The sequence below is a fragment of the Alligator mississippiensis genome, chromosome 4 (assembly GCF_030867095.1).
Source record: "Alligator mississippiensis isolate rAllMis1 chromosome 4, rAllMis1, whole genome shotgun sequence".
NCBI classification, from domain to species: Eukaryota; Metazoa; Chordata; order Crocodylia; family Alligatoridae; genus Alligator; species Alligator mississippiensis.
In genome coordinates this window covers 190,217,271-190,236,064 of record NC_081827.1, presented here as the reverse complement: position 1 = coordinate 190,236,064, position 18,794 = coordinate 190,217,271, and the positions used below count along the sequence as shown (strand labels likewise).

Sequence of the window (18,794 nt, the reverse complement as noted above, 5' to 3'; positions counted from 1 at the left end):
TCGGCCGAATCTGAATCTGAAGATTCGATGCTGATTTGGAAAATCAGCAGTTTGGACATAGACACAGCTTTAAAAGTTTTTTCTATGTACCTTGAGGTAGCTGGCATGGCTCGTGATTGCTGCAATGCTGGGGCACATGAAGCATCCCACAGGAGTGTGGGGGGGCCCTCCACATGCTCAGTGGTGAACCTGGAAGTAGACCGGAAGTACTTCTGGGCCACTTCTGGGTCTTCTGCGGGGCGTGCTGAGGTCCCCCCCCCCCCCCGTGCCTCCCCAGCTTGGCAATTGGCCACAGGGGTACCCCAGGTGTCCCACCGAGATCCAGGAGGCACCAATCACCGAGCTGGGGGAGGGGGGGCCCTGTGCGCTCCCTGGCAGACCTGGAAGTGCTTCTGCTCCACTTCCGGGTCTGCTGCCAAGCACACTGGGGAGCCCCCATGTTTCTGTGAGACACTCCATGTGCCCCAACATCACAGCATTCACAAGCCCCTGCTACCTAGAGGTACATAGAAAAAACATTCAAACTGTCTCTCTGTCTGAATCTCCAAATCTTTCCGAATCTCTCTGAATCAATTTGAAGGGTTTTGATTCGATTTGGAGAGATTAAAGGATCCTCTGATTTGATTCGGATTCGGAGATTTGGCCACTGAATCAGGCCAAATCTCTGCCAAATTGAATCAGGGTCCAAAGCTTTGCACAGCCCTAATCTCAAACTCTGTCTCAGTGGGTCTCAATCTTTTTTGGCTCAAGGCAGTCCTGGATAGACTGGAGGCCCTGCTTGGAAATTGTCAACTCTTAGTTTTCATTCTTTTGCCTACAGAAAAAGAATAGAGCAGTTTTTCTATTTCAAAGACATCAGAAAGACCACAGCCTACGTATTTCTGTTTGAAATTTCTGGGATTTATCATGTGAAATCAAGTTTGTACTTGATTTCACATGAAGTGAATTCACATGAAGTGATTTCACATGGCACTCTGTGGTACTCTTGAAAGGATCTCAAGGAAATCCAGAGTACTGTGGCACTCTGGTTGAGAATCACTGATCTAAACATAAGTTTCTTTGATCCACTCAATTTAATTCACATCATTTTATCTGTTTTGAAGGCCAAAATATAGGTCTCTAGAGACAGAGTGAGTCTGAATTCCAGTGCAGAGCCTCTCAAAACACCATCTCTCCTTAGAGCTGAGCTGTGAGGTATGGCAGGAGATGGGCTGCTGTGAGGCTGCATGTGGGGGCAGGGTAGAAGCTGCTGGATGTGCTGCTGGATGTGGGGGCAGGTAGCCATAGAAGTGGGCAGGGAAAGTTTTTTAACTTCCAAGAAAATTTTTGAGATAACAGAAAAATTTCCCATCCCAAATCAAGGTAAAAAGTCAGAAACCCCAAACTGTTTGCTAACTGGGAATCTGAGAAGATTTCTGGTTTGGGTCAATCAAAATGTGATTAGTCAACTTTGATGGTTTCAGTTTACTATAATTAGCTTAAATCTTGAAGCCAAGGAGTTGTTTGACATCCCAAGACTGGACCTTTTCAACTAGTCATGTTTGTTAAAAAAAAAATTCATCTGGAAAATTTCCAGCCAGGTCTCATGAGCTGCTCCTTCCCTCTTTTCCTCTGGGTTCTAACGACCACAGACTTATGCTCCATTGTTTTTTCTCGCCAGTGAGATGCACCATTGTCACCTATGTCTGGTTCATGAGCTACTAGGGTCTAATTTGTTGCAGGTCCAAGCTTAAGGGTAGGGGACCTGGTGGTATTGTGGTAGGTGTAGTGAGTGGAGAGGAGGGGGAGGTGCAGGCAGCTTATTGGAGGATAATGAAAGTGGGAGTAAAAGTACTTGAAGCCTCACAGGGGAAGGAAGCCAGGAGAAAAGACGTGATTGCTGTCCTGGGAGCTTGGTAAACTGTGGAAAGGAGGGAGCTGGGAATTTGAGGGAGAAGTGTCCCCACTTCTGTCAAACTGAGCAGGTACAAACAGTCAGCATTAGTTTGGTTTAGTTGAGAGAATGGGCAGAACTTTAGCTTGGCACATTGGCAATGCGTAGGGGTGCACACAGGTGCATGTGCACCCCCTGATCATGGCGGTGCACCCCCCTATGAAAAGGTGCCACTAACACTGCTGTTCGCCATTCACCGCTCACCACCGCCCTACCCCACCCCCATGTCGTCCCCAACACTGCCGGCGGCGTCTGCGGGCAGTCCGCAATTGCTGGCGGCATCTGAGGGTGGTTGCCAACCTTTGGTCAGCACTCACACACACACATACACACACCCTGCTGCCGACAGCACTGCGGCTGCCTGCAGGAGCTATAAACTGGTGTTCTTGTTGGGCTTGAGAGCCTGGAAGTTGATTGGTTACACATCATCAGGGAGTCATGTGAGCATTGCCAGAATGGTTTGATTTGTAGATCAGTTCACCCATGTTTAATCAATTTGTTTAATAATTGCCAGATAGAGCAAAGATTGAGGTAAGAGCCACTCACATGTCCTTAAGGTGGACTGTAGGGAATGCTCCTGCTCCCCCATCTTCCTTTTGAAAACGATATACTTTAGGAGTGGTGGCATTAAGTGGGGCACTCTAAAAATGAGACTGTCACAATCAATTCTTGCAGTTTGATTAAAGGCCTTTGATAGCTTCTTCAGTTTGGATCCTTGCTCAGAAAATTCCTAACCAAGCCAGGAAGTAGTATTGTTACCCTTACCTTATCCCACATGTTGCTGTTTGAGTTTCCATTTGAAGGGACATGTTCCTATGGTACTAATGCAGTACATTAAACAATTCTTTGTGACTCAGCTGAGGACCTGCTTCAGTCCCCAGTTAATTCAGTTCAAAGCTGTTCATGGATTTCCTTAAGCAGTGGTTCAGGCAGTGTTTCTGGAGATTATAGCCTCTTAGCTAATAAGCTTTATTTGGCTGAAGCCCTGGACTATAACTATGAATAGCAGATTCCACACTGGATACAGGAGTGGACACAACACTGAGATAACGAACTGTGTATCAAGCCAGTAGCTCCTAATTCTTGTGGAAGCCAAACAATCCAGGCCTTGTACTAGTTGCAGAAGTCCTGTGCCATGCAGGATTCATTTGGTTTTGTTGTTACCAAGTTGCACTTGTCATGACCCAAAGGTCTGATTTTTTTTGTGTGCGCTTCGGCACTCGAATTATCCCCGTGGGTATACAGCTTCGTTGCACAGAGGAGTTCTGCTGCGCAGAGAACCCGCATGCAGGGAAGTGTTCCCGCCACTTTGCAGAGATCTTTGCAGGGTGCATTTCCTTTGCAGCACAGAAATGCACGGTGCAAAGGTTTCCTGCTCGTCGTATGCAAATTTGTGCCCCACAATTGGCTAGTTCTAAATTATTCACACGTGGTGGCTAGCGATTGGCCTGCTAGCCATATAAGAGGCTTGAGCAGTTTCCGCCTAAGCCGAAGAGGACTCCGCATCCATCTCGTGGGGACTCTGGGTGTGCGCGGCAGGGTAATAGAAACCCTGTGTGTCGCTCAGAGGAGTTTGGCGGCCTGATCCACCGCCCACCTCTTCCCATCCTCAAACGGAGCCTACTATAGGACGTAACGACGAGTTTAATGCGCGCTTGTCTTGGACATCCGGAGTTTGTCGTGTTCTGTCTGCATGGAGCCTTGCAACCTCCACATGTGTTCGTGTTTTTTGTTGTAACCGCAACTCAAGCAAGTTCTCAGCCTACACCACAACCATCTCGGTGTAAGTAAAATAATCTTAAAATCAACCGTTACATGTCTGTGCCTAATTCTAGCTCGGCACCCGCCCTCTCCGACCCGGGCTGCCCGGGCTGCTGGCCACAGCCCGCGTGCAGAGCGACGTAAGCAACCCGGGGTCAGACCCGGCGCGCACAGCACTGTTCAAAGAAGCAGCTGTTTTAGGAAAACATTATTGTAGATCTTGAAGGCAACATATCAACTGCAGGCAACCTTGCTATGTAAGGGGACAGGAACAGGTTCTTTAATTGCAGAAAAGAGAATGCATTTAACCTTGTGAAAGATGAGGGCATCTATGAAATGCAGTTTTTATCAGAGAGTGGCAAGCGTGCATTAATGACTCAAGTTTTGCAAACAGATTGGCTTGTGCCCCAGCAGTAAATAAGCAGGGACACTAGCTGTTTTCCTTTAAAAAAATGTTCACATCATGTACAGCATTGTTTCCCAAATTGTTGATACCTGGGGCACACTTCTGTTCTGGATTAAAATTGTCAGCACACTTCATTCTTACACCCAAAGGGGTGTGTATGTGTGTGTGTGTATTTTCCCAAAACATATAACATATTCCTTTCCTTTGCCAGAGGGAATCATACCAGTGCTGAGATGCCCTTTTTAAAAACAATGACACCAAATACATCTTTCTTGAAGCAAAGGATAAGCCTCAATACCAGTGGTCCTCAACCTTTCTAGCCTCAAGGCACCATTCCATAATTTGCCTGAACTGTGTTACCTCTAAATTCAGAAAAGATATGTAGGAGGGCCTTGAGGCTAAAAAAGTTGAGAATAATTGATCTATCTGATGCCACTTAACAGAGGTGAAGCTCCCCCTGCTGTGCCCAGCTCTTTCCACTGTCTGTCCCCTGCCTGTACCTCAGGGCAGGGGCAGCCCCCCTGTTGAGGGTGCTATTACAGGTTCTCTCACACAGGCAACCATCCCACAGCCCCTCCTGCCAGCCCTGGGAATATGAGAGGAGTGGAGGGGGTGAGCCAGGCTGCAAAGCATCTCTCTGCATCTGCACACCTGCCCACTCTCAGCAGAATGTATTGCTGGAAACATGGGAAGCAGGTGAGAGGCCTGGTACAGGGGCTGCCTGGGTGCAGGGAAGGGCAGCAGTCATGGTGGCAACCCACAGAGAAGCAGTCACAGGTTTTGCTGGAGTAGCTGGGGAACGTACAGGGTGCCAGAAAGGGGAGAACATTTACCTTCTCACATGGAGGATCTCACAGCACACTTCTGTCACTTGTGCATCAATATAGTTTACCCTTTGGCATCACTGCTGTAAAGAGCAGCTGATATCAGAACAGCAAGTATCTGGTCCTCAGCAGAAGGGGATGCAGTGACAGTCTCTGACAGTGTCCCACTACTTGTTTTCTTTCATATGTCAGGTGAAATTTGGGCACCTGGGCAAGAGATTCTGTTTCCCTATAGAATCCAGATTTTGACAGACACACTCCTGTTCTCCTGTTCACTAGTGTTATACTGAGTGTTATATAGTGTTATATTCCCTCCCTCCGCTGATGGCTAGAAAATGGTATTTAGAGATTTGCTTTTGGGAATTGTCTTGTAGGTAAAGTAGATATGTATTTAAAAAATGGTCCAGGGCAACAGCAATGGTTAATTGATTTCTAAAACCCTGTTTGTGCCTTCAAGGCTCACTGTGTCTGACACAGGAAAGCAGCAAGCAGACACACGGGCTGAGAAATTGAAGATATGTACCATACTTTTCTATAACACAAGATAATGGCATCTGCCGCATTGGCCAGGTCACAGTGCCCAGCTCCAGAGCCCTTGGGATTTCCAGTTTTGGAGAACAGACCAAATTAGGAGAAGACTGGAAAGAGCCCAAATTAGGAATTGCGCATGTGATGGGTTTGTGAAATGCTGACAGGACAGAATGTGAACAGTATGATGAGAGAGACCAATCAACCATGTCCAAAGATGAAGAGTCATCACAGAGAGAAATAGATACAAAAAGATGGATTTCAGAGCAGCAAAGTGTCCCTGAGAGGGGATCCTGAGGTCACCATGGACAGAGGGCACACCACCAGCCAGTCTTAGCCACCCCACTGTGTGGGGGAGGTTGGGTTGGGCCTCAGCCTCTGACCTCCCGACTGCTGACATCTGACATTCAGGAGAGAACCTCAGAGTGAAGTTTACATTCTGGCCAGACATACCTTGACCTTGTGAACCCTGGGACTGGTAGATATAAAGTTGTTTCCATTGTTCTTATCTGCTCTCTCTGTGTATCAATAAAATTTGCCTATTATCAGATGGAGACATCCTGGTCAATGTGAGAGTTTAGGTCCACCCAGAACAAGGTATCTGGGTCATAAATCCAGTGCTAATATCCACCCCTTCTTGTATTAGATGAACTGGTTCTGTCTGAGGGGTGGGGATACAGCTACTAAAGACTAAGAAGGCAATCTTCATACTAATATGTGGCTTATGCTCTGTTTATTTTCCTTATTTTTCTACTTCTAGTCCATGTGGATTCACTGTGGGACTTAAGATTTAAGCTGTGTCTTTTCCTCTACTTGTTGCATTGTGATTTGTAAACAATTTGTGGTGGGAAACTAAGCCTTCACTTTCCCTGCAAAACCACCCAGATTTCAGATTGCATCTCTAGTTACAGCTGCACATGCTCAAGGAAATAGCTCAGGCAAAACTGATTTGAAACAGTGCTGTGGAGGATGTGCAGAAAGGCTAAAATCCTACTAACTCCCTCTTAGCTGTGTTGGCTCCTCTGACTTCTCAGGAGTAGACAGCAGAATGAGGATAGTCAGATGTGTCTTCAAATACAAACAGGCAGATGATCAGGTGAGTAGGGCAGAAACTAAATCCATACTGAAATGTACCAAAGTTTGGGATGGATAGCTTCAGTCAGAGCTGTGCCTTGACTAAGCAAAAATTCTAGGAGAATGTTAATACCTTTGTAGAGAAGATGATGACGCCTCAATATTTAAAGGAAAATTACTTTGCTTTGGTTAGTTACTGAACACCCATTCAGAGGAGGAGCTTTCCTAGTGGTAGCAAAAGAGACTGACAGACAAGAGACTTTCATTGTAGACCTCTTTTACAACTAGGTTGTTGTACTGAGTCAGGCAATTGACTTAATCACTTTGTACCTCAATTCCCCTGTTGAAAACATGTACATAATTACGGACACTATTATAAGGCACTATAAGAATTGCAAGTAAAAATGCTATTTAACTGCAAGGTGTTATTATCTTTTGTTATACAATGTTTTGTTCTGCTTTATACTCCTTTACAGATGCCTTTATATTAGTATTCATCTGAAGCCCTAAATCTGTATCATTTCCACTACAGAGAATGGCTCAGGAGCAGCAGAAAAGAACTCTGGTTTTCCAGGGGGAAAGAACTACGTGGATTTCTCCCAGCAGCCTGAGAGAGCTTCTGGAGCTCAAGGCCAAGTACCCCAAAGCACCTGTCATTGTGGGGAACACCAGTGTTGGTATGGAGGGTCCAAGAGTTCCTTCTCACAGGGATTATTATTATTTATCTCTCTGTAGGGAATTCCACTGTGATCCTAAGCTGTTCTTTGGGTAGCCATGTACACAGCCAGGTACATTAACTGTAAGAAGATGTAGAGAGACCCCAATTCTCAGATCTATGGTCAGATGGTAGAAACTTGCCTGTGTTGTTATTTATTGGCTAATATTGTGCCCTGAGGTGCCTGGGATTTTGCAAACAGCTAGAATGGCAAACTCTTTGGTGCTGATAGTGCATCTAAAGGCTTGGTGCAGTACCTACTAAACTCAGTGAGATTTTCACTATTGATTTCTGTTGGCATTGGATCAGGGCCTAAATGAGGCTTGATATAGCAATGGGAGCTAGGGCACAGAGACTGAAGATTATAGCACTGAGAAATCATGGTAAATTTATAGCTACATACACACATCTTATTTGCTGCTTTTTAAATATATGTTAGGTGGAAGGTCAGTGATGCATGTTCCAGACCCAAGAGGTGGTGCTGGAATTTTCCATGGAGACACAAAGAGCATAAGATGGGATGACTTGATGTAGTGAAAGATAGAGGCAAAGTTTAACGATGGGTAGGGAAAAGATAGCAGTGGGTTTGGTTGAATGAGGCTTCTTATGTAAGATGAAGACTCTATGCATAACATGGGAGGAATCAGGAAGTTGATTCAGGAAGCCAAGAAGCTATGCAGAGCCATGAAAATAATTCTGCTGTCATATGTTGTCATCCCACATTCTGAGGGATGTGGCGGGGAAAGCAAGGAGTGCAGAGAAGAAATTGCTATAATCAAGGAAAGAAATGAAGGATATCATGGAAAAGGCAGAAGGACAGAGAGTTTGAGATTCGTAGCAGAAAGAACCAACAGGGTCTTGCACAGGAGGAATAAAGGAAAAGGAATCCAATGTGCCCGAGACATTGGTAGCCCCCAAAGCAGGAAAGCTGATGGTAATAATGAGTTCTTGGAATGCATCCATTATATTATAAACCCACAGTTCTAGGAATCTGACATAGCCGGCTTTAGTTTCCTTATTCTCAGCATAATTCTCCATCCTTCAGGGCTTGACATGAAATTTGCTGGTGTTCATCATCCCATTATCCTCTATCCCACCATGATTCCAGATCTGCATGATGTGAGTAGCACTGCTAATGGTGAGTTCCTGATTCAACTTATAACAGTTCTCTTAATGGTAATGATGGGATTAACTTGGGTAATGTGATATTAGATACTAGAAGAGATAAGACCCCTTGACTCTCATCAGTATAGAATGTTTTGCCAGGAAAACAGTTCACATGGGCCAATTGTACAGTTGAGATCATTTTGAAGTGTGCTGATGCTCTCATTCAACTGCTTCAAATATTTTGTTCCAGGACTAGTGATAGGAACTGCCTGCGGACTGGCTCAGCTTAGAGACATCCTGAGAGAAGTGGTATTGAAGCTCCCAGAGGAGAAGACAAAGATCTTCCATGCTCTCTTGCAGCAGCTGAAAACTCTGGCTGGAGAACAGATCAGGAGTGTGGCTGTATGTTTTCAATTTTGACAGTGAATAGGCCAATACCACAAGCATATTACTGTGCCATTTCCTTGCAGAATAATAACGCTTATTTAGTGGAGGGTGGTCCTGGGTCTTGACCAGGAATATCAAATTAGGTGTGTCCACTTATCCATCTAGTGGAAGACAGCCTGCATTGGTAAGGATTAAAAGTTATTATTGTATGATAAGCTTATGTGAAACAAATTGGGGGTGGCAGTCCAAACACCAAGGAAGAGGTGTCTATGTAGCTGTAGTGAGCCCTGCAGTTGATAACCATGTTGGCTGGGAATCCAAGGATTGAATGGGTATGAGACGGAGTTCTCGCTCTCCCTCCAGAATGACCTGTTGGTACAGTAGGATGCCAGGGTTTGCACTGCAACTACCTATGTTCTATGGGCAGAATTCTATTTTATCTAGTGGTGAATGGATGACCAGAGTGCAGCTTGTGACCAGTTGTGACTTACCAACTAAAGTGCAGGAGTGATCATATTTCCTCTAGGCAGGAATGTGTCCCTGTTATAGGTATAGGAACAGCCTCTGGAGACATGCAGACATCTTCTGATTCACATAAAGGGGGAATTTACACTCCAAGAAGAGGTAATAATATTGCTCCTACATTTGAATTGGGCAACTCTCAAGCTGCACTTTGCTGGTTCAGTAGGTAGCATTTGAATTCTGCTGTGTGTGTTCAATATACATGTGTGCTTAGGTGACCAAGACATTTCCCCAGGCTTCCCTGTCCCCAGCCCTTGTCATTTTCTTCTAACCTTCTTTGTTCCACTCCTTTGTGACCTTCATCTCAGGCTCAGGGAGGGTCCTTTGTGCAGGAACTACTCAGGACACTTTGGGTATGTGTCAGGAATGGGAAACATCAATCAAGACTGAACAAGCTATTTCCAGCTCTTTAACTTGAAATAAGGTCCCTTAAATTTCCAATAGCTGTGAAAGTGGGGTCATGTTATAGGTTCATACTGTTCTGTATGGGAAAGAGAGCCATGAAAATAATCTCTCTATTTGTAAAAGTCTTTAGGGGGACACATTGTTAGTAGAGGATCAACGTGGGATCTGAACCCTGTCCTGGCAGTTGGCAACTCTATTCTCAACCTGGCATCAAAAGGTAAGATGTAGAATATCTGTGTTAGGGACCTGGGCTAAATGTGTAGAGCAACACTGCATAGCACAGAATGACAATGACCAATACAGGCGATGGGTCTGAGAGAGGCTTTTTTGATTCATGTTGACAGATGCAGGAGAAAATGATTCCTATGAGTGTCCCTGGCAAAAAGTATTATCACACAGATTGCTATTATCTTTTCTGCTGTATACTGCAGGAGGAAGCAAAGCAGGCAATCTCATGAAAGTAAGTTGGTGGGCAGAGAAGAGAAAGGCAGTCATTGAGGGTCAGCACCCTCCCACTGCTCTGCACATGCCAGGCTAGTCCAGCTTTATCTTACAGATTCCTAGATCCTGCCGTTGGTTGCTTTTTCTGCTGATGTCTTGCTTGTCTTGAGAAAACCTGTGCCTCGTTGTCTTAAAAAACTCTGAATATCAAATTCACTAGGAGTTGGGTTGGAGAGCAGGTGAAATAAATCAATCCCCACTTCTCACATTTCATAGATATAGGGTTGGAAGGGACTTTGCAGATCTACTAGTCCGACCCCCTGACCTGGGCAGGAAAAAAAACTGGGCTCAAATGACCCCAGCTAGGTAATCATCAAGCTTCCTCTTAAAGACCCCCAAGGTAGGAGCCAGCACCACTTCCCTTGGAAGTTGGTTCCAGATCCTAGCCACCCTGACTGTGAAGTAGTGCCTCCTGATGTCTAGTCTGAACCTACACTCTAACAACGTATGGCCGTTATTCTGGGAGGCGCTAGGGGGAAACAAGGTCTCTCCAATTCTCCACTGGCCCCCCTTAGTAAGTTTATAGACAGTAAGGAGAAACACTTACCAGAGGACAGTTTTGATCCATTGGCCTCTGGGTTATGGGTCCAGCACACTTCTGCTGCACCACTGTGCTGTTGCAAAGTATGTTGATACCTTCTAATCAATAGTTGCTTCTGAAAATGTCTCTAATTTTAGTGGTTTTGAATTAAAAATGTTCTCAAATGTCTCCTTCACATCATAAAGTTGGATAAGTTCTACCTTAAAACATATTTTGCTTTGATTCTGTCATATCCTAAAAGCCTTTGAGCAGCAAAACAGAACTAGAAAAATACATACATTCAGACGATTGATCCCTCTGCTTCTTAGGAAAAAAAGATTCAGTGCCCATTTGAACCCTTTTTTCTCTTTGAAAAGCTTTATTTTGATATTCCTGGGAAAGCTTCTGCAGTGCAGCATCAGTCCTAGATCCCAAAATGCTGGAGAATTGATACAGGGCATCTCTGGTCTGTTTTGGTCTCAGGTTTGGATGAACTCTGAATCTGCAAAGCAAAGACATTTCGTTTCTCTCTCCATGTTCTCTGACAACCTACACTTTTTCCAACAGATGGAAAACGGCAGATTCCTTTATCGGATGACTTTCTTGCTGGATTTGAAAATGCAGATATTAAGCCACAAGAGGTTATAGTGTCAGTTTTCATCCCATACTCTAAGAAGGTAAGGGCTCTAATTTCCAACCTGGGCTGTTTTTAGCTTTGTGTGTTGTGCACAGTGTTACGCTGCCTTAGAAATTGTGTCCATATGCACTGCAAAAACTTTAGTACCTAAATTGCACCCATGTTTATGCTCTTTATGGGTCCTTCAGGTCCTGCAAATGCTGTGTCACACACTCCCTTTGAGCTCACCCATGTAGACAAGGACTCCTCCCATGAATGAGGGGTTGCAGGATCTTCCCCCTACATGGACAGATAGTATTACCATTTTATGTGTAGTGTGCACAAAATTCCAGTGTGGAGGAACAGGGTAGGACCTGAAGAACCAGCTTCAAAGTCCATTCAAGGCACTGGTAGGACTCCATCAGTTTAAATGTGCTTTGAATCCAGGACTGTGACATGTCAGTAGGGAGTTTAAAGAAACATGGCTTAGAGCAGGGGTGTCCAACTACTAATCAGCTAGGGCCAAATGCTCTGCGTATGCAGGGACCTCACCAAGGTAAGCTATGGGCCTCCCAGGCTACACACCATGCACTGGGCTGGAACCCACTGGTACATGGGTCTGCATCCCCCCCACTACCAGTGTACCTCCCCCTCACTGCACCAAATGCTCACGTGTGCCCCACTGCTGGACCATGCAGGTACTCCCTGCCGCACTGCTGCACTGTGCAGTGCATCCACATGGCTCACCCTCAGCTCCCCCGGCTGCACAGTTAGGCAGTGAAATCTGGAACAGGGAGGGGGAGCCTTGAGACTATATCTATTGTTGTAGCTGGAGTGATGGAGGGAGCAACAGCTGGGTAGACATCAGGGGCTACAACTTAACCCCTTGCAGGCTGTATATAGCCTGTGGGCTTTCTGTTAGACAGGCCTGACCTAGAGCAAAGCCTGAAACAATAGGAAGAAGATTTTCCAGTATCTTTTAAGCAACATGCTGACAACTGTGAGCCTTGTCCCTCATAAAAAAACACAAGTGGAGAAACACAAGGATATTAAATGTAATTTGTATGTTAATAAAACATTTTGGCTGAGTCTTCAAAGGTCTAATTCCAAACCCACTAAAGTTGAAAAGAAAATTTCCACAAACTTCAGAGGGCTTTGGACCAGGTCCTACCTCTACTGGAGTCAAGAAATTTCATGCCCTAGCTCACTCAATGATTCAAATTATCCCTCTTGCTCTGTGAAATATGAAGCCTCTGCTTTTGCGGCTTTCCAGCTGCCACATGGCATCATGTTGTCCTGGTTAATTGGCCTTTCATTATCGCTCCCATGCCTCTGCTTTCTGGAGCTAGGCTATTTTCTTCCACCTGTATTTTGCCCAATTGAGTCTCATTTCTATCAATGTCTGTCCACAGTTCTAAGCTGTCTGGGGCTTTCTGTATTCATTTTTCTTTCCCATGGTACCCCATTCTTCATAGTACAGAAGTATAGGGTGCCCAAGTATTTCTGGTGAAGATGTAATGTCAGTCTCATGTCCTTCAGCTGAAGGCCAGGTCCTGCCAGCCTCAGCCAGTGATCAGTACCTCACTGTGTGGTGAAGTATTCACTAATCTCAGTGGGGATATACACAGAGTCAGATATTCATTGCTGTGAGTGAGGGTAGCAGAACTTGATGCTACTGAGTTACAGGAAGGGCAAATGGTTGTATCAGCAAGGATAGCAGTATCAGGTGTCCCTCTGAAGTAAAAGTGACTTGAAGTAAAAATTCAGGGACAGCTAAGAGTGCTGAGGTTCAAGAAGATCTAGGGAGGTGATACTTCCCCTCTATGCAGCATTGGTTAGGCCACACCTGGAGTACTGCATCCAGTTCTGGGCGCCACACTTCAGGAGGAGTGTGGATGGCCTGGAGAGAGTTCAGAGTAGGGCCACTCATCTGGTTAAAGGCCTACAGAAAAAGCCCTGTGTGGACCGATTGGGAGACCTGAACCTCTTCAGCCTCCGCAAGAGGAGGCTGAGAGGTGATCTCGTGGCCGCCTACAAACTCACCAAAGCGGGGGAGGGGGGGCAGCAAGAAATAGGGGATACAATGTTTACCAGGGCGCCTGTCAGGGTAACTAGAAATAATGGCCACAAACTGGAAAGAGCAAATTCAGATTGGACATCAGGAAAAACTTATTTAAAGTGAGGGTTGCCAAAATATGGAATAAGCTTCCAAGGGAGGTGGCACTGTCCCTTTCCTTGGAGGTGTTTAAAAGGAGATTGGGCAGACACCTGTCTGGGGTCATCTGACCCCAGTACTCATTCCTGCCCAGAGCAGGGAGTCGGACTCAATGATCTAATAGGTCTCTTCCGACCCTAACATCTATGAAACTATGAAACAATAAGATGAGGAAGGGGCTTTGCCAGTGTCAACATTATAGGGTCTACCCAAGATTAAAAATAAAAAGTAAGGTGTCCTCATCTCCACCAAAGTAGCTGTGTATTGTTGCAGTTTGAGCATCTACAGCAGCATGCAGGGGGATCCTAGACCTCTTTGGGGTCTGGATCGCTCTTGCTGATATTCAGTGTAAAATCACAAGACTCCATAAATCAGTATTTGCTCTACAAGCTGTGGCTGATTGTAGCAGCAGAAATTCTGAATCTCAGCAGCAGTTATGGTAAAAAATTAATGTACTGGAAGAGAATTTGAGGGAAGAATATAAGCCAGGTCTTTTCAGAGAGAGGAATGGAAGGAAAAGTACCAAATCTGCGTATATCCCTGGAAATTTTGCTGTGTAACTAAACTAATTACACCAGTACAGAATCTGAGAGCAGAGGAGCATGGAAGACATTGGGGGCAGGGAACAAAAGGGCAGTCACATTGCTGGAGGACTCAAAAAATATCTCACACTTCATAGTTAAAGCAAGCAGCCAGTAATAGTACCAAAAGTGTAAGGAACTTCATTAGACTTATCACAGGAAAATGGATCCATGGCTGTTTCTTGGAATCTAACTCTGTCCCCTGTCCTCATGTTGAATAGTCTCCTAGTCCTTGGTCATTCTTATTGAAATCACCACATAGGGCACCACTGGGTGGAGCAAAAGGATCCAGATATCTGCAAGAAAGCATAGAGTGAGGGTTGTTTCATTGTGGGTAGAAACACAACTGCTATTTGAATAGCTTGTATTTTCACTGTTTCTTATAGCAGTTGTCTGCTGCTGGGCTTTTTTTCAGTTACTTGCAGCTGGAGTGAATGTTACTGAGAGGACATGAAGATGATCTAAAAGTATGCTGAAAATAATCTTCCACCTCTAACAGTACTCAGTGTTAGCCATAATTTCATGGGGATGTGAGAAACTGAGAGATGGGTCTTAGTTCCATCATACACTGATCACAAACCTTGGCTTGAGATTTCAAAAATTCGGAGGTTGTTTGAATGTGGAGTTTTGGTCTGAAACTGTCCCTGAGTCTGGAGGGGGCATGGTTCTAACCCATGCTTCCAACATCTTGGCATCAGAAGTGACTGTGGATTATCCAGCTGCTCTGGTGCTACAGTGTGAAATATAGAAATCTGATTGTTTAAAAAAAATCCATCAGTCCTTTGGCACAGCACTGCAAACTGCTCCAGTGCTGAAAGCCACTACCATAAATATTAATGCATCAACAGTATTGTAAGTGACTTAGGCCAATGTTGATTGCCTAGCACTTCTGGGCAGGCGGGGGGAGGGAGGGCACAGGGCAGGGGGCTTGTAACAATGCATTATACCAGTAGGGAAAGCTGTGATTTGGCAGGTCAGTCTGTAAGTAAGTAGGTGAACCTCAGATACATCTCCTGGGGCATGTCAACCCTTCCGTAGTTAGTGTGTCAAAGAAATACAGTCCCCATACTGGTTTAGCAACTTCTTTCTGTTTCTTTGGTCCAGGTGAGACTAATGAAGACCCAACAGCAGTGGGTTATTTTCCTTTTAAGAGGATCCATATCTGCCAGTGATGGAATTTCTCTCTGTTAAATTCTCTTTTGCTCAGGATGACTTTGTGTCAGCCTTCCGACAGGCAGAGCGCCGGAAGAACGCCTTGTCGATTGTGAATTCTGCAATGAGAGTGCTTTTCAAACCAGGCACAAATATCATTATGGACCTGAACATTCTGTATGGAGGCATTAGCTCTACCACAGTCAGTGCAAGAAAATCCTGCCAGAAGCTCATTGGGAGGTACTGACTTAGTACAACTCTGACATACAATACTGTAGGCTCTGTAAAGCCCAGACTCTGCCAGATATCCAGATCTGGCACAGTGGAGATCCAGATATAGGACCCAGCTTTGTACAGTTCTCACACAACCTCCACTGGGGCAATGGTTCACAACTGGCTAGCTCTCTCCAGAAAGTAAGCACCAATGACAATGTAGTGGGAGTATCCAAGGTGCCCAGGAATTCATTAATACAGCCTAGTGCCTGGCACTCTCTTCCAGGGGGTCTTCTATGGAGCCCCAACCCCCCAAAATAGTGTTCTCCTTTCCTGGTGGATCATCCAAGCAGGACGCCAATAAAAGCACTGTTTGATTTTTCCATTAATGAAAGACCATCTGTGCTGGCCAGATTTCATTGGGATATATGTTAGAATGAAAGTGTTAACCATCTTCAATACTAACAGGTTAATTGTTGCAGTCTTTACAGGCACATAGTTTCCACTCCATACAAAAGGACAGCAAGATCAGGCCCATGAGTTATACTTTGTTTCTTAGCATACCTGCACATACAGTGATGTTAGCTACAGGTTAGTGTAAATATGTATGCATGCATGTCTGTTTGTCTCCCAGGCAATGGAATGAGCAGATGCTGGGTGAAGCTTGCAGACTGGTGCTTGGCGAAATTTTTCTCTCCCCCTCAGCTCCAGGTGGGAAGGTGGAATATAGAAGAACTCTGCTTGTCAGCTTCCTTTTCAAATTCTACCTGCAAGTATTGCATGGTTTAAAGATGGTGGTAAGTGATTTTCCCAAGCAGATGGGTGAACTGTCTCCTGTGCATGTGATAGGGCTAGTAAGCTGTTGTGGCCATGATGGCCCAGGGAATATGTGAGATGCAAGACTGATATTGTCTTGTATTGGACCAACTATATAGGTGGTAGAGATGTTAGGCAAGTTTCAGACACAAAGCAATGACAGCTTAAACTAGATACCAGATAAAACAATTACTTTTGTTTAACTTCAATGTATAAGTAAAAATAGTCACTTAAGGAAGTGGAAGTACTATAAAAATATAGAACAAAGAGAAGTTATCAGAAGTAGTGCCAAAACAAATTAAGAAGCAAGGTTTCTTTGGTAATATCCTCATTGGACTTGGGAAAGATGTTAAACAAGCTTTCGGGCACACAAGCTGGGTTCTGAGGAAGTGCATTTTGTGCCTGAAAGCTTCTCTAACTTCTCTCCCAACTATACAGTTGATCTGATACAAGATATTACCAAAGAAAACTTGCATCTTGTGTATTCCTAGACTATCACAGCTACAACATTCCAACCACAATGAAACAAATAAAGGACAGGAGAAATAGATAATCCAGAGGAGGAGGATTGTTGTTAGCTGTGGAGTCCAGAGAGTTAAACAGATATAACCAGAAGACTGTAATGTAATAAAAGCATTGAGCCCTAAAACTCTTGTGCACAAAAGTTGCTTTTTTGCCATTTAAGTGCTTTATTGCCAGGACTTAACAGAAGTGCGTGGCTTTACAGTATTTCAAAAATGGGTACAGCATTTTAAATTAACCCTTGTTAAATGAGGTATTAAACTTAAAGCACTGTATTTTACAGCACTTTAACAACCTACAGCACTTTAAATAACTTCTGTATGCTGGCCAAATTTCTGACCAATGGAGAAGCCCCAGGAGGCTGCAGAGTACCCCCTTGCCTCCTAGCCTGGAACGTACAAGGAGGCTCAGAGGTCCCTTCATCAAACGCTACACTTCTGTCATGTTTAAGAGCACTGTAACTTTATAGTGATATAAAAAATGCTCTAAATTACAGCACTGTAAAACTTGCATGGACCACTTCTTCTTGCTTCTCATGTGTTTCCTGGACTATTGCAACTACAATGCTCCAGCCCTACTATTGATTTTTTCCTGTCAGTACATTGAGTCCTTGACAGTCCCTCCCCCTGACAAATCCCTGCCAGCCCCATTAAAAAACATGAAATTAATACAATCTAGAGGAAAAATAATTGAAATAAAAACTGTACCACAAGGAAAAACATGACCCTGAACATGGAGAAATGAGAGGTTCTGTGAAGTCTACTAAGTGCTTTATATAGAGTGCACTCAGGTTCTGTGGTGATAAACAGCAATATAAAACCCTAGACAAATGGACAGCTTTCCTTAATTCTAGAAAGTGTGAGGATAATATGGTAAAATGGTCTGATACTGCCAGCTGGGGGGCCTCCCATAGGCATGTCAGACCCCTAAGAGATTGTGCAGAGAAACACCCAGAGCAATGATGCAGCAGGTGTTCAAGCATCCAAACCTTAGAAGATAAACCAAAATGTGGGCCTATAAGATTTAATTCCAACCTTAAATGCATTCAACATTGGTTCCTTTCATCCAGTCTGTTGCACCGAAGCCTCTGCACCATGATGCTGCTGCAAGTATCATTGGGTATTCACTGGAGCAAGAACCCAGGTTGCCATGGTCAGTGGTTCTCTCCCTATTTGTCAGGTAGCCTAATTCAAGCCTAACCATGGCATTGTCTTCACCCCCTCAGCCCTATCCTGAACACTTAAATCTGAACAGCTTCGATTTTTGATGGCATGGGTTTTATTTTTAACCCCTGGTGACCCATTGCACTTTAAGTATTATCTGTTGTGCTAGTAATTGTCCCATTAGTTTACAAGATGCTTGCTTTGGCAAGAAAACTGTATAACAGAATGGGGTGATTGTTGCTGTCATGTGTAGATTGCTGTTCCAGGTCAAAGGTATTTCACAGAAGCATTGGTGTCCAAGCTGGGGAAGCAAATGGGAAATATCTCTTTTTTAATAACACTTTTTTTTTCCAAAACACAAAATAGAAAATGAATTGGTCTGACATCTTTTTTTTCTTTTTTTCTTTTGCAATTGCCTTCCTTTCAGGATCCAACAAGGTATCCTGACGTACCAAAGGAGTTCATGAGTGCTGTAGAAGAGTTTCAGTGGAAAACACCCCACAGTATACAAGCATATCAGGTTAGTGATGTTATTTTCATAGTAAACTATGATAGACATGAATAGGAGCTGCTACATGCCTTCTTTCTTAACAACTATTTTGCCCTCTGGCTTTTTATCCTGATTCTCCATTTACCGTTTTGTGTTATGTCTTGTCAAAGCTAAAATTTTCCTTTTTCAAAAGTTGTGAGCTGCTGATGGAACTTGTTGATTTTTTTTTAATGTGAATACAAGATAATTTTACTATTTGTATAAAGATTCTCCCAGAATAGTTAACAATTTTGTAGGAAGACAAAAAGTACCCCAAACTAAAACTTTTAGAAGTTTTCAACAC

General features: G+C 44.2%; 1 protein-coding gene across 1 annotated transcript in view; it reads left to right on the top strand.

The window, feature by feature from the left end:
• The window catches only part of LOC102577402 (aldehyde oxidase 2-like), a 65,765-nt gene that overhangs the window by 10,900 nt on the left and 36,071 nt on the right, over positions 1 to 18,794 (top strand). Inside the window, 8 exon segments of the mRNA XM_059727216.1 lie at positions 7,059 to 7,203; positions 8,287 to 8,379; positions 8,599 to 8,750; positions 9,786 to 9,879; positions 11,251 to 11,360; positions 15,303 to 15,487; positions 16,095 to 16,257; positions 18,389 to 18,481. Of these exon segments, the coding sequence (XP_059583199.1) occupies positions 7,059 to 7,203; positions 8,287 to 8,379; positions 8,599 to 8,750; positions 9,786 to 9,879; positions 11,251 to 11,360; positions 15,303 to 15,487; positions 16,095 to 16,257; positions 18,389 to 18,481 (1,035 nt within the window).